This window comes from Nilaparvata lugens, chromosome 7 (genome assembly GCF_014356525.2).
Source record: "Nilaparvata lugens isolate BPH chromosome 7, ASM1435652v1, whole genome shotgun sequence".
Taxonomy (NCBI): domain Eukaryota; kingdom Metazoa; phylum Arthropoda; class Insecta; order Hemiptera; family Delphacidae; genus Nilaparvata; species Nilaparvata lugens.
Genome location: NC_052510.1, coordinates 29,434,864 through 29,450,049, shown reverse-complemented (window position 1 = coordinate 29,450,049; position 15,186 = coordinate 29,434,864). Strand labels below are relative to the sequence as shown.

At 35.1% G+C, this 15,186-nt stretch overlaps 2 protein-coding genes across 5 annotated transcripts in view; one reads left to right on the top strand and one right to left on the bottom strand.

Moving 5' to 3' along the window:
• The window catches only part of LOC111045510 (neurobeachin-like protein 1), a 400,901-nt gene that overhangs the window by 365,329 nt on the left and 20,386 nt on the right, over positions 1 to 15,186 (bottom strand). The gene's annotated exons all lie outside the window — the stretch shown is intronic.
• Positions 222 to 8,926, top strand: LOC111046264 (cuticle protein 8). Of its 3 annotated transcripts, none has more exons than XM_039432474.1 (3): positions 222 to 399; positions 7,820 to 8,248; positions 8,306 to 8,926. In XM_039432474.1, the coding sequence occupies exons 1-3, from the start codon at positions 385 to 387 to the stop codon at positions 8,744 to 8,746; spliced, it is 885 nt and encodes a 294-aa protein (XP_039288408.1). In that variant the 5' UTR covers positions 222 to 384; the 3' UTR covers positions 8,747 to 8,926. The 3 variants fall into 3 exon arrangements, with proteins under 3 accessions (XP_039288408.1, XP_022187467.2, XP_039288407.1); XM_039432473.1 differs by having other exon boundaries at positions 265 to 399; positions 7,820 to 8,209; positions 8,267 to 8,926; XM_022331775.2 differs by having other exon boundaries at positions 7,820 to 8,926.

The window sequence follows — 15,186 nt, the reverse complement described above, 5'->3', positions numbered from 1 at the left end:
GTTGTGATTGGCTAAAACAAGTATCGTCATTGGAATGATGACTTTTCGATGACTGGGGGACTTGTACATCTGTGCATTTTCCCCCAAAGGGGGAAGGAACGTCTCCCACTGGCCTTCCCCCCCGGGTGAAAGGCCCCCCTCACCTGTCACTCACTCAATCCTCTCAGCAACTTCTCTTTTCTCCCCGGAACAACTTCTTCTTTTTCTTGTCGATTCCTTTTTATTGCTAGATCAATTATTTAACGGCAAAATCCAACCTGTATAAATAAGCAGCCGGCCGGTGGGCTTGTCATCAGTCAGTTGTTGGGCTTTCCTCCGATCACATAGCCTACTCTCCAGTGCTCACATTTTCACGGATTACACTTTTCCTCCAACATTTTCATCATGACGTCACTCAAGGTAAGCGAATATAGTATACAATAATAATAATGATAATAATGTATATAACTCCACATTATCAATTCAATAAGTGATTTCAGATTTCCTGTTTCACTAATTTAATCAAAAGTTGATAATCGATTCAAATGAAATCAAGACTTGATCCCTTGAATTATTTTCACAAAAATTGCTCACTCTATAATATGCAATGAATATTGATAATATTGATAAATAAATAGCATCTAGTTCAACCTGAATTTTTTCAATGGTTACTTTTACATGATTGTGAAATACCACAAACTCCTTCTCAACTAAAGATCAAAAGTTGATCTTAAATTTTATATTATGCAATTGACAGTAAAATATTGTAAATAATATTTACTGTGATCTGTAAGAGACTAATAACATCCCTTGGTAGAGCAAGTGAGCTTTTGATCCGGCTCCGCTACATATCGTTCATGAGCTTCAAAAAGCGCTTTCCGGAGGTTTCAAACCTCCTATTCATGTTCTCCATCCTTCGTCGTCATTGGTTGAAACTACCCTGACCTAAGCTTGGCGTAGCCTCCACACTAAGGCTAACACCAACTCCAAACTAAATCACACGAGTACCCCCAGTAACAACATTCAGGTGAAATTGATTAAACTAATATCGACGTTGTATGTACCACGTACCGTATTATTTGAACAAGATTAAAAATGGATAAAAGATACCAAATTGTAATCACATTTGATAATGAGCAGGATTTGTTAATGATCTGATACTGATGTTAATGACTAAATTCTTGATACAATAATACTTATCTAATATTGGAAATTCCTTGTAGCATTTACAATAGAATTAGAAGATTGCATTTGAAAACCAAAACTCATAATTCATTGATTATGGTAGAATGGAACCAGGTAGATTTATTTTTATCGATAGTATAAATTGGCATGCAATGCTAAGCCAATACAATGCCATTGCTTGTTAACCTGGCTCTCTTGGGACGAAAATGATCAACTCTTCAATCAGAAGTCAGAAATCCTAGTCCTGCTAAATCGCTACAGTCTTCAACTGTTTCACGAACTAGTCATTTCACACGGAGTCATTTCGTTTCCTGTAGTCTATTGAATGGAAGAATTCACACTTTATCAGTACCAGTATCCACTTATCTCTCTTCCCTTCAAATTTTCCATCATCTCTCCAGTTTTAATCAATCTCATTGTGAAGAGAATTTTTAGAGCTCCAGTTCGAATTTGAAAGAGCTTCTCTAGCAGCCACACATCGAAAGTAAATTTCGAATATGCAGTCTCTGTGGTTGAAATACAGATACTTGACTCGTTTTAAATTATCTGAGCAAGATTATAGTACGATACCCCAAACATTGATTTGTACTTTGGGTCTCACTTTACAAGGTCTCGTTCCTGATTCATAAAAATAAATAGAAAATGGGTACAAGCTAATGAAATATTTTACACGAAAGGCAGGCAGATTAAGTAAGAAACGTATTGAGAAATTAATCTGGTGGCTTAGTTGGATATAACCAACCAATTAAAACAGTTTAGTCTACAGTTATACGTTGTCCATAAATTATAGACTATACGTTCATGAGTATTATTTTTAGTAGTCCTTGCTATGAATGGTTACTAAATGAGTAGCCTAGCATTTCCATATTTTACAGTACTTCTGGAAGCTCTCCAATAACCCTAGTAAGGTGTCTTCTTGCACAATCTACATCTGGTAGATATTCAGAAGTAACTTTTTTATAAACATTCTTGAAGAGATTCACTAATAATTCCAATTCTGATATTCATTTTCAACTGTATTTTCCACTATTTTATTCAACTAATCAAAATCTTCTAGTAGCAATGACTTACAACAAGTTTGTTGGAGCAAATTAAAAGACAAATTGGTTCACCCTTAAACCTTACTCTGAAATTAACATAAGTGAGCAGTTCTTCACACCTTTTTGAAATTCTACTAACAATTAACTCAATTCCATTTCTATAAGGTCATTGCCGATTAATATAACTGAGAAATAGATGGAATGAATGACGAGCTGTAATATATCTGATGACTTCCATCACATTGATGGACACAAACTCTAATACTTTGATAGCTACCTGATTAAAATTTGCCTTCTTGCATTTTCAACTGACGCAGAGTTGACAGAGCTTTATGCAGAGCCCCAACTATTTCGCCCACATAAGATTAATGCGCCTCCGATGGCAGGGCATGTGCAAAGAATACCTGAAGTGTGAATGCCAAGGAAGGTGTTTGTCGGTCAGCCTCAGGGAAGACGACCTGTTGGGAGACCAAGGGAGCGATTGGGAGGATAGGGTGAGAAAGGATGTTGATGAAATTTTGCGATTGAGGGGATGGAAGAGGGCGGCGATGGATAGAGATGGATGGAGGCTTAGTTTGATTGAGGCAAGAGCCCGATTCGGGCTGTAGCGCCATTCGAGAGAGAAAGATAATTTCAACTGATGAAAATACCAATCAATACGTAAAACAGTACAACTTATAAATTGATAGAATTATAGAAGGTTATCAAAGTTAAGCTGACAAATTTGCAATACATTCCAAAAATTCCTATCAAATTAAGCTGACAAATTTGCAATACATTCCAAAAATTCCATCATATTAAAAATGGAACAAGGAAGAGTTTTTAGGCATTGCTAATTGAATCAAAAGAATTTATGGACAAGCCATTACTTTCATGTAAGACACGGTAGCCTAGAAATATGTATGAAGAAAGGAATTCAAAGCACAAAATTGAATATAAATTCTGATGTTTACAATGAGCTCTAAAAATGTTTACGATGGAGTGAAAGTGAATCAGTTATGTTACGGTGACGGTCCGATACCACAAGTAACAAAGCAAATACAGTAATAACTGGTGCAGCATAGAAATGTAAAGAGGATTGCCAGTTACACGGAAGGTTAATCAACCGTAATTAGACACTCTCTTAAATACTCGTTACATGGTAGGTAATTAAATCCGTATGAAATAAACTTGCTAATAAAACTGATTTGTATGGCGTTTTTTAATGTAAATCTCCATAACGGATTTTTAAAAGTTCTAAGATATGCTCTACATCTCAGACGCCTTTTAGTAGTTACCTAACTGAAGAATTTGGAGTAAAAGTTGTATTTTCAGAAGAGTATAAGAATTGAGTTTCGTTTCATAAGTGAGAAGTTGTTTAATGCAATTACATAATATCAATTCAAAGTTGATGAAATCCTTTGCCGTTCGACACATTAATAGATCAATCTTTGAAATGAAATAGAACAATATTAATTAACAATATATTCTTGGAAGATAGATAATAGTTCCTTACTTCTAGTTCTCATCATCATTGCATTTTTATGCCACAGAAGAAATATCATAGCTGATTTCAATACTAATATTCTCATAATGATTTGCTTGTATCTCTCTCTAAATCCTCAATGCGTGATTGCCTTGTTCCAATCTTCATATTCAAGTATATTCATGAAAAAGAATTTCAGAAGAAGTCCGGTCATGTTATGGGGAAAATCCACTTTTTGGCTAAATCATCACTTCATCCTAGTTTTGATGTTTCATGCCGGTTTGTTTACAATCTTCTCCAACCTTTGAAATAAATTCTGATATACAGAGTGGGTGAAAAGTCCAAGAACGGCTTAATATCTCATAAACAAAGGTAATTTCACGGTGAGTGTGATTGGGGATCCTACAAAAATTGAAAATCCTACTTTACTATTACTTCAAAAATCTGGACCACCATCTTGGATTCGCCATTTTGAATGCAACTTTGTTTTTTAAATTGGAAGGGTGTCATGCGATACATGAAAACATAAATGGCGAAAACCGCATATCAATATCTCGAACCGTTACGAAGATATTCACATTATCAATCAATACTATTCAAAGCAGGAAGGGAAGAAAAAGTATGAAAACGACTTAGTATCTCATAAAAAATGTGATTTCAAGGTGGGTGTCTTTGAGATCCTATTAAAATTGAAAATACTACTTCACTATGACTTCAAAAATCTGAATCCCCAACCACACCCACTTCGAAACCACATCTTTCCATGATATACTAAGCCGTTCTCATACTTTTTTCTTCCCTTTCTGCTTTGAATAGTATTGATTAATAATAAGAATATCTTCGAAACGGTTCGAGATATCGATATGCGGTTTTCGCCATTCATTTTTTCTTTAAATTGTGTATCGAAATCATGTATTGGATGACCACCTTACTATTTATTAAAAAAACAAAGTTGCATTCAATATGGCGGATCCAAGATGGCGGACTAGATTTTTAAAGTCATAGTAAAGTAGTATTTCCAAATTTAGTAGTATCCCCTATCACACCCACCCTGAAATTACCTTTGTATTAGCCCGTTCTCGGACTTTTCACCCACCCTATATATAAAATTTTTCATCATCACTTCAACAAAAAAATGATCTGTTACAAACTAGCAATTTTCAATAACTGAGAGCCAATTCTCTTTCTCAGTTTCCATTACATCCCATCTTATTCAAAATATTACTCTGATATTCATCTGACTCCAATCAAAGTAATACTCTAGAATTATTTTACAAAGAATTTGCAATCCTTTTAGTTATTGTTTGGTTCTACTAGTTTTTATTTTCATCAGTATTATTTGAGACGGCCTCAGTGGGCAACTGCTTATTGAAGGCAGTTTCACATTTTTTGTGGCACAGAATTAAGTCGAAGAAATGTATTCCCAGGCCATGTATTCTACACACAACTTTAAAATACAACAAAATATTGAAGTAAATACTATTTTGTGAATCTAAAACTATCCAATATAGTAAAACGGGCTCTATTATATTCCGAAAAAATTGAAATGAACGAGAACGGAGTCTGAATCAAGTAGAATCCTATAAAATAATAAGTCGAAGCATGTTGTAAATTATTAGGACATGAGAAACGGTATTTGGAGATTTTTATTACATTTCAAGTGGAATACCTTTTTTAAGTTACGATTTATCATGAATTTATCGAATTCTTTTACTCTCAGTTCAAATCCAATTCGATGAATTTCAATTTTTTCTTTCAAATTTATGATTTGGCAGATATGAATGTGGTTTTTTACACAAAAATAGAGTGGTACCTAGCCTACTAGTCTGGAGCGTTTCAACCTCGATCAGCTATTACTGAATCTGTCATGGGTTTCATACCCATTCCGTCCTCCCTTCACTCAATGCATTATCAATGCATAACTTTCATTTGAAACTATATTTTTCAATTTTTCTCCTCATCAACCTACAACCCACGCACAAGTCATTGACTCATGTGGGCATCATAACAAAGTAAAACCTGCTTGTTCTCAATTTTTTTTCACTCTTGAATATTTCTCAAAAGAAGCTGATTTCAATTGAACTGAGTCACTCCTATCGAACAATTATGAATTATATGTAAAAGTTGGCGGGCGAATTAATAGAGTCTACATTGTAGCACGTAGAATTGCATGTACACATATAAGGAGAATCGGACAACATAAAAGCACATTGAGTGCGCAATGACCACTTAAACATAACTCATTTACTGGTCACCTGCTAGAGAATGTGGTCAGAGAACGAGAAATGAAGGAGCCTGCTGCGATGATGGAATGAATGAGGAAGAAAGCAATAATAATTATGAGAGAATTACAGTGAGAAACGAAAGTGGTTGGAGAAACAAAAACATTGAAAATAAGGGTAAACATTATTAGTGGCGAAATTGTAACTCAAACATGCTTGGGTTGCTAATAGACGTGGACACTACTATTGCAACTATAACTTTATAAGGGTAGATCTAAAATGTAGTCGAACAAAAAATTTGCTCACCAGTGGCAACACAAAAAGAGCCGCACTTGAATATCCTAATAAGACTGGGACCTGCACTAGCCAGGGAGAGAGCATGTCTCAGTGTGAGACAGCGCATCTTATTTACATTTCTGGGTCATCGATAAAAACTTGATCTGCTCAGCAAGTTGGATAAACTAGTTACATGAACAGAAATTATTAATACACTGCGTAAACAAACTAGAGTATTATTTAACTTAGCATATGCGAAATACTTTGTGACTGAGCAAGTCTGTCAGATAATGAGAGACAAAAGTAAAAAATAATTTTATCCTTTGTGCTGTGCATGAACAATAAGGGTCAAGTCACATGAGGCGTTTTTCCGACGAATTGACAGGGCAGGAAGTTCTCCGATTGGCTGATTTGGTTAGCGTTCGGGAATCAGCTGTTAATCAGCTAATCGGAGAGTTTCTTGCTCTGCCGACTCATCTGCAAAATGCCTCATGTGGCCCTCAGAGTGGAAAAATCATTCAATCCATGAGAATCCTCATTCCACAAAATTAGGTTTTCTGATTTCAACAAAATTTCAGTTTACCAATATCAAAAAATTAGTTTTCGAACAAATTCATTTTATATTTCAATTCTAAATTCTACCATTTACATTCGATTCTAGCCAGAGATAGAATTGGTCTACTATGATTGGTTTGCCATCAGTGAGACTATTCAAGAATCACAGAAAAAAATGAAGTCATACGGAAAATAGAGAGCTCTCTCACACTACATTTTCTTAGCTCAATTCTATTCATCCTTTCAACATTATCAGTACATAGCTACAGTAATACAAACTGTTTGAAACGTATCAAGTTCATTGGGAGATACTCATGATTTCTACTAAATAGGACTTGAAATAAAACTTACGAGTAATTTGATAGTGAATATCTCACAAAAATTTCTTTAAAATAAAATTTCATTGGAATAATCATTCTTACTACAAGGTAAATTTTCTCAACAATTACCATATCCTTAGAATGAAGCCTACTGAATATCCACATAAGCTTATAATTATTATAGTCCTTACAATAGTGCTAATTTCAAATTTTTGTTCCCCTTCCCTGATCAAAAAAAGACAAAAAAATAATGGAGAGAACTGTTTACTTCAATTTCTCATTTTTTCATCACATTCGATTGTGTTCAAAAAATACTGTGACTGTTTCAATGGCATTCAAACACGAGAGAGCTCAGTCTTACAAATATAATATTGAAAAGTAAACAAGCAATTCTTGTGGGATTAATAATTGAAGTGATGCATGGATTCAGAACAGAATGATCACTTGATGGGGTTTCAATTAGGTTTCTCAGAAGAAAAGAGATCTGCAAAACTAATACGTAGCGCATAAGGAATGCACTTATGTATAATATGAAGTTTCCAGTATATTAGAAGTATTATATTTCAAGTATATGAGGAGTTTCAATACTATCTCATGAAGAGCATCTTAATACTACATGACTAATAAATTCACTGCACTACATAATCAAACTCCCCGTGAAGATAATCAAGTTATCTTGTATTGATAATCAGACTTACTATTATTCTGTTATGTTCCATAAATTGATTATTATTTATAGTAAAAAATTCTAATTGGAACTTATTATTTTGATTTCAGTCGATGATTGTGCTGATCGCCGTGATAAACAGCTGTTTAGCAGTGGAATACCAACACCAGGCACCTGCTGGCCACCACTACGAAGAAGAGAAATACGAGGACGCGCCAGCCAAGTACCACTTCAAGTACGCCGTCAAGGATGAGCACACCGGAGACATCAAGGAGCAGGAGGAGACCAGGGACGGCGACGTGGTCAAGGGATACTACAGCCTGCATGAGGCTGACGGAACCAAGCGATTGGTCGAGTACACCGCTGACCACAAGTCAGGATTCAACGCAATCGTCCACAGGGAGGGAGAGCCCAAATACCCCGAGCCCAAGAAGTACGAGGCACACAAGTACGAAGCACCTCAACACTACGAAGCCCCCAAGTTCGAATACAAATACGAGGCACCCAAATACGAAGCCCCCAAGTACGAAGCACCCAAGGTTGAATACAAATATGAGGCTCCCAAATACGAAGCCCCCAAGTACGAAGCACCCAAGGTTGAATACAAATATGAGGCTCCCAAATACGAAGCTCCCAAGTACGAAGCTCCCAAGGTAGAGTACAAATATGAAGCTCCCAAATACGAAGCCCCCAAGTTCGAGCCCAAGAAGTACGAGTACAAATACGAGGCCCCCAAGTACGAGACACCCAAGTTCGAATACAAATACGAAGCACCCAAATACGAAGCACCCAAGGTTCAGGAGTACAAATACGAAGCCCCCAAGTACGAGGCACCCAAATTCGAATACAAATACGAAGCTCCCAAGTACGAGGCCCCCAAGAAGTATGAGTACAAATATGAGGCACCAAAATACGAAGCACCCGTATACAAATACGAAGCTCCCAAATACGAAGCTCCCAAGTACGAAGCACCAAAGTACAAATACGAAGCCCCCAAATACGAGGCTCCCAAGTACGAACAGAAGCACTACTACTAGATAGAACAAACAAATTTAGGTAGAATATATAATTATTTGTAATTCATCTCATCGCCGCTCAGGCAAACTTAGTCATCCTTCATTGATCACTTCGTCCAAGTCACCATATTGTACAAAATTTGTAAATCATTTTTATACTTTTTATAATAAAACATTAGAAAAATAAATCGTGTGTCTTTCTGTCTCACAATTATTTAAACCAAGATTATCTATATTGATAAGTGAGTCAGTTTACTTTCAACGTTATTTGTTAACCCAATAACAGTAATTTTAATAAGGGATCTCTGATTTTATTTGATTAATCCAGGGAATCTTTATCTGGAATAGATATTTGGATGAACCGGCCTAGGGGGAATGGCAACGTCTCATACAAGTAGGTTCGGTTTATGGAACTCTACCTTTAGGTAGATAAAAAAAATCAGCTTAAATTGAAAGCATTAAAAAGTCGAGAGGAATCGTTCTTATAGGTGATTGATCTGATTAATCTATACTTATTGACATCCACTTCAAATTGTCGGCATTGTTTGAATGGAAAGCGTTGCATTTATTTATAAGGAATGATGATAGCGAATCTCACTAGCATTAATTTCCAGTGTTGTCGATTTTTTGGGCATAGAATTGATTAGGAAAGCTGTGATTGTATACATCATTGTATGCTGCAGCTGACTGCTGATTCTGTGTTGCAAACTCATGCACTGTTGTCAACTCGTTGGGCATGGCATTCAACTAGTGATAAGGGGTATGCCAAAATGCATGAAAATTATTGCAATTTTACAAATACCAACAACATAACTTTTCATTTTCTCTAAAGTAGATATAAAATTTTAAAACTAATTACATTGGAGGATACAGAGAATCCATTGGAGGGTTCAGTGAATAAAGATGCTTTGATTGAATAAATCATTTTGAAAAATCCATCAATTTTTAAATAGAAGTAGTAAGAGGATCGAGATATGAAAAATAAAAAATCATATGAATATCTATTCACTGCTTTGTTAACTGAAGACACGAGAAAAAATTATCAACAAACCTTTGAAAGGAAAGGAATGAAATAAGAGGAATATGTCCAAAATGTACACATAAAAATCAGATAGATGAATAATAGATACAGCAATAATTTGATTTAGTAAACCAGCAAGTAGCTACCTTTTTGATCTAGCTTCACAGAAAGATTATGCTATTGAGTAGGATATAATAAAAAAATATTGGAAACCTGATAAAACGTAAGTCCTACTCTTACAATGCATCACCTTATAATGGGCTTTAGGAATGTTTTGAATTCAGTACTTCAATGGAGAATATTCAGAGCATATTATCACATATTGCATCAAAGTTCTATGCCTTTTCTCTCTCTCAAGTCTGATTAGATTCATCATAATTTCAAATGGAATTGGTCTTTGATGATTGAAGATGAGCTGCGATCGCTATACTTCAGTCATTACAACTAAATTGTATATCATGCTCTTTTCATTTGTATATCATTTGATAATTATACTCTCAACTATACTGTATACTCTAAACAGTAGTCTATTTCACATGTTCCCTTCTGAATAGGACAGCATTTAGTAGAAAAGTAGTAGAAAAGTAAAAAAAAACTCTACAAAATTCTATAAAAGAAAACGAACCATACAGTCAGTATACACTACAGAACAAAATGCCAATCACTTCTACTTCCATTAGACTCAAAAATACGTTTATTACAATATTGTAGTCGCAGTCCTGAAAGACCTCACACATTCAGCAAGCACTGTCATTGAGTACTACGCCAAGAAATTCTACTTCAAATATATCATTAATAAAAATAAAAGTTGAAGTCAAGATATGCCGCATTTGAACCATAAGGTCAGCATCGATTAACCCAGTTACAATACACAAGTGAAAGACCAATAAGTCTGTTGATCACCTACACACTTTCAGCACTAACGAGCTGTTAACCTAGTAATGGCACATACAAAACTCACAACTGATATTAATTAACCATTCCAATGACTTCGATTAGGAAGGTGTTGAATAATGTTGAAAGAAATCTCATTTTCATAATTCCTTACTTAGAAAAGTATCCAATGAGGATTATAGACTGGATTACATTAGAATATCATTTCTGAGGCTTATCATTAGATTATCCAATGTTATTGAAATACAGGATTGAAATATCGAATGTTTTTGAAATGCTGGACTGGAAGATACAATGTTAATTTCTTACATATGGAACCTTGAAACTATAGGATACAGTGAAAGGAGACATGGAGAATTCGTGTAGGTGTGCTGGTGCTAATGGTCAGACATTGAATGTGAATGTGTAATGATAATGTGAATGTGTAATGATAATGTGAATGTGTAATGATGATGTGAATGTGTAATGATAAGGTGAATGTGTATGGATAATGTGAATGTGTAATGATAATGTGAATGTGTAATGATAATGTGAATGTGTAATGATAAGGTGAATGTGTAATGATAATGTGAATGTGTAATGATAATGTGAATGTGTAATGATAATGTGAATGTGTAATGATAATGTGAATGTTTGGATTCTAGCCCAGTCAATAAAGGTTTTTTTGGTGCGAAAATTAGATAAAAGCTGAATTTCTCACCATCGATAGAACCCTGCCAGAGGGTCATTTTTCAAAAGTCCCAAGAAATCGCCTGAAACCATATCCTTCCCCCCCCTTCACCTCTCAATCATGAAAAATGTAGGTGATCACGGGAAACCGATCATCTCTGTAACCATTCATCGTAATACGTTCATATTATGTCATTCGATTCATCACATTAGCCCATTGAAAATATTGGTCCCATTCATTTCCTCGATAGAGCTAACAGTTTTCTTGATAAAAAATATATATATGTGAAAATTAAGGGGTTTTTACATTTGATTTTTTTGTTTTCTCAAATCAACTTTTTAGCAAGTGATTTCATGACAAAATAAATCCAATAATAAATGGAGCTAATTTTATTCCGGATCCATTGATGCAGCTAGTTATGTATCCACGATTTGATTTCAGTCTGTGGAAGTAAAGAGTAAAGGGGAAACACGCCGACGCGGTACTACTGGTCCTATAACCTGTAAACTAAAATACTGCATTCAATAGTTCACCTTATTTATGCCATGAGATTCACTCTATGATGGAGATTCAATGTTGATGATTCTATCTTTATTGACATCGCTGAATCAAAATTTTCACCTCTCAACCTACTAAGAATATTTTTTTCTAGATTTAACCTGGCTGATGGTAAAAAGATTTAGTGGTTTTCCACTAAATGTCTATTTGGATTGATGTAAGACTATTTTTCACTCCAAATACGTAAGTGATACCACACAAAAAAACACACGCACACACACACACACACACACAACACACACACACACACACACACACAGATTAATCCAACTAACATTTCTATATTTTGGAATAAGCCGAAGCTTACTTGAACCTGATATATTGGAATCAGAGACTAATGAATATCCTCTTTATTCTTCTCTCTGTATTCTCCACTCACTGATGGAATAGAGGGTTATCATCAATATAATCAAAGACCATACTTTTTCTATCATCTTATCTTCAAAAAATCTGATGTGGCGCACTCACACAACTTTCCTTGCCATTATGAAAATTGATCACCTGACGCTAGTGTAAACGCGCATCTCAAGTCAAAGATCTGAGCCAGCTGGTGACAGGTCAATAACGCTGGATACACACGAGATCTGCTATCTCTTCATAGTGATTTAATAGAATCAACAGTTGCCAACAGCTTGCAATTGAATAATTACATTTTCTGAAATTTCAAGCTTATTTTCAATTTTAGGTGAAAATGTTACTGGACATTAATTGAAGAGATTTCCATGCTCAATCTTTTCCATTCGAAATTTTTCGTTTAAATTATATCTGAGACCTGATAATTGGAAATCTAAAATCTAACTTTGCATAGATGGGGCGGAGCTCCTGAAATTTTTACAGATATGGGACTTGTGGCAGTTCATATAGCTTATCAATGACTATTCTAGGTATGAATTTGATCAAAATCGTTGGAGCCATTTTCGAGAAAATCGCGAAAAACCCTGTTTTTGACAACATTTTCGCCATTTTAGCCGCCATCTTGAATCGCATTTGATCGAAATTGTTCGGGTCGGATCCTTATAGTGTAAGGACCTTAAGTTCCAAATTTCAAGTCATTCCGCTAAATGGGAGATGAGATATCGTGTACACAGACGCACATACACTCATACACACACACACACACACACACACACACACACACACACACACACACACACACACACACACACACACACACACACACACACACACACACACACACACACACACACACACACACACACCACACACACACACACACACACACACACACACACACACACACACACACACACACACACACACACACACGCGCGCGCGCGCGCGCGCGCGCACGCACGCACGCACACACACACACACACACACACACACACACACACACACACACACACACACACACAGACCAATACCCTAAAACCATTTTTTGGACTCAGGGGACCTTAAAACTTATAGAAATTCAGAAATTGGGGTACATTAATTTTTTTCGGAAAGCTATACTTTCCTTACGTATGGTAATAGGGCAAAGAAAGTAAATAGTATATTTCGCACCTAGGGTCGAAAATGTACGTTTTCCGGCTCGAGATCGCGGTTTTCAAGTTCGAGACGAAGTCGAGAACTTGAAGCGTTCGAGAGCCGGAAAAACATTTTTGCCCGTGTTGCGAATGCTATTTTTCGCCACACCAAAAAAAAACTTCCCAATATTTATAAGAAATTGAAAAATTAATAAAATTCAAACAGCCTATTTTGATAGTTTGAATCTTGGTTATGACAACTTTTACTGTCAATTAATTTCAATATTACTAATTAATAATTTACAATAGTGACCATATTTTTATACTATTAATATTTCGAATAATTGTTTGAATTTTTATAGCTTGCGCTTTGCGCCCGGTGCAATATCTCATGGATAGATGGATGAATAGAATTTTCATTACTATTTTGAAATAATGTGATGAAAAAATTAATAAAATTGCATATTTCACAGTTTTGTCTCAAAATATATCTAAAAAATTGATTGAAATTTAAATTATGGTAACTAATATAAAAAATAGCTAATAAAAGTCGAAATTCATCGACAAAAAAAAATGTCATTGACCGAGATTCGAACCTAGATCATGTTTGTTATCCACTGAGCTATCTGATGTATTACGCCTTTACGCTCTCGGCCATTGGGTAAAGTTGAATGTAGAGGCCTGACTGATAGCACTTAGCATACACGTAATACTGTAAACTAGACTTCTATAAAAGTTTACTTCACTCCTAAAAAGCGTACAACCTTTGACTATAGAAAGAAGGTTGTTCTTTCTATAGTCAAAGGTACAACAGACTTTGGCTCATGACTTATATTATTAAAATTAATATTATTATCTGTTTCACAATAAAATTTTCACTCTGAATTAAGTCAGGTAACGTATGTAGGCTACTATAATAGCGGCATATTTGAAGCCGGTTTGCCGGCATTTTCACAACAAAATATTGCTCTGAAATCATAGAGAAAACATTCGAAGATTCAATCTTGAGTGGACCTAATGTTTTCTCTATATGGTTCAATATTAAAGAAAAATTATCTAAAAGTTTTAATAATGAATTACGGAAAAATTACTAGGAATTTTTTAGTCAAGGCTGAGTTTCACCAGTAGGCTTACCTTAAACTTCAGATCTCTGCTGTATTTTCTTGTTATTATAGTTGATTGTATTGCATTAAGAAGTGGAATTCGATAATAAAAAAGAAACAATTATTACTCTACCTCACTTTTAAATATTGATACAATTATTGTACTTTGATTTCAAATTCGATTCTTCACTTTTAAATACTTGCAATACGTACCTTTCTGACAATGGACAATGCAGCCATTGTATTCATTGTTTGATATCAAAAAAACAATAATAAATATTGAATTATGAAACAGTAATTTATAAAATATATTATAGACATAATACCGCGATTCACGATACATAATTATATAGATTATTACAGTCTTTATGAGATTATCTCTCTATGATTTTTGTGAGATCGGACACGATCAGCTGTTATTCAAGGTCATTTTACAGCCCTAGGGCCGTAAAGTTTTACCGGCCAGGTCGGAAAACAATCACTTTCGGCCTCCATATGACGAACGTAAACCAGCTCATTACATCCAAGTGTGGCGAAAAAGTAATTACCAACACTGATGATCATTCTCTGATATCAATCATTCTTGATGAAATGTTTGATTGCAATGAATCAAACCAATAATCCTACAAACTGGAATGAGACGATAACGTTGTTTTCAATGTTAAGCAGAATGTACTCAATGGAATGACGCATTATTGCGAGTTGAACTTAGCAGCTACAACAACGTA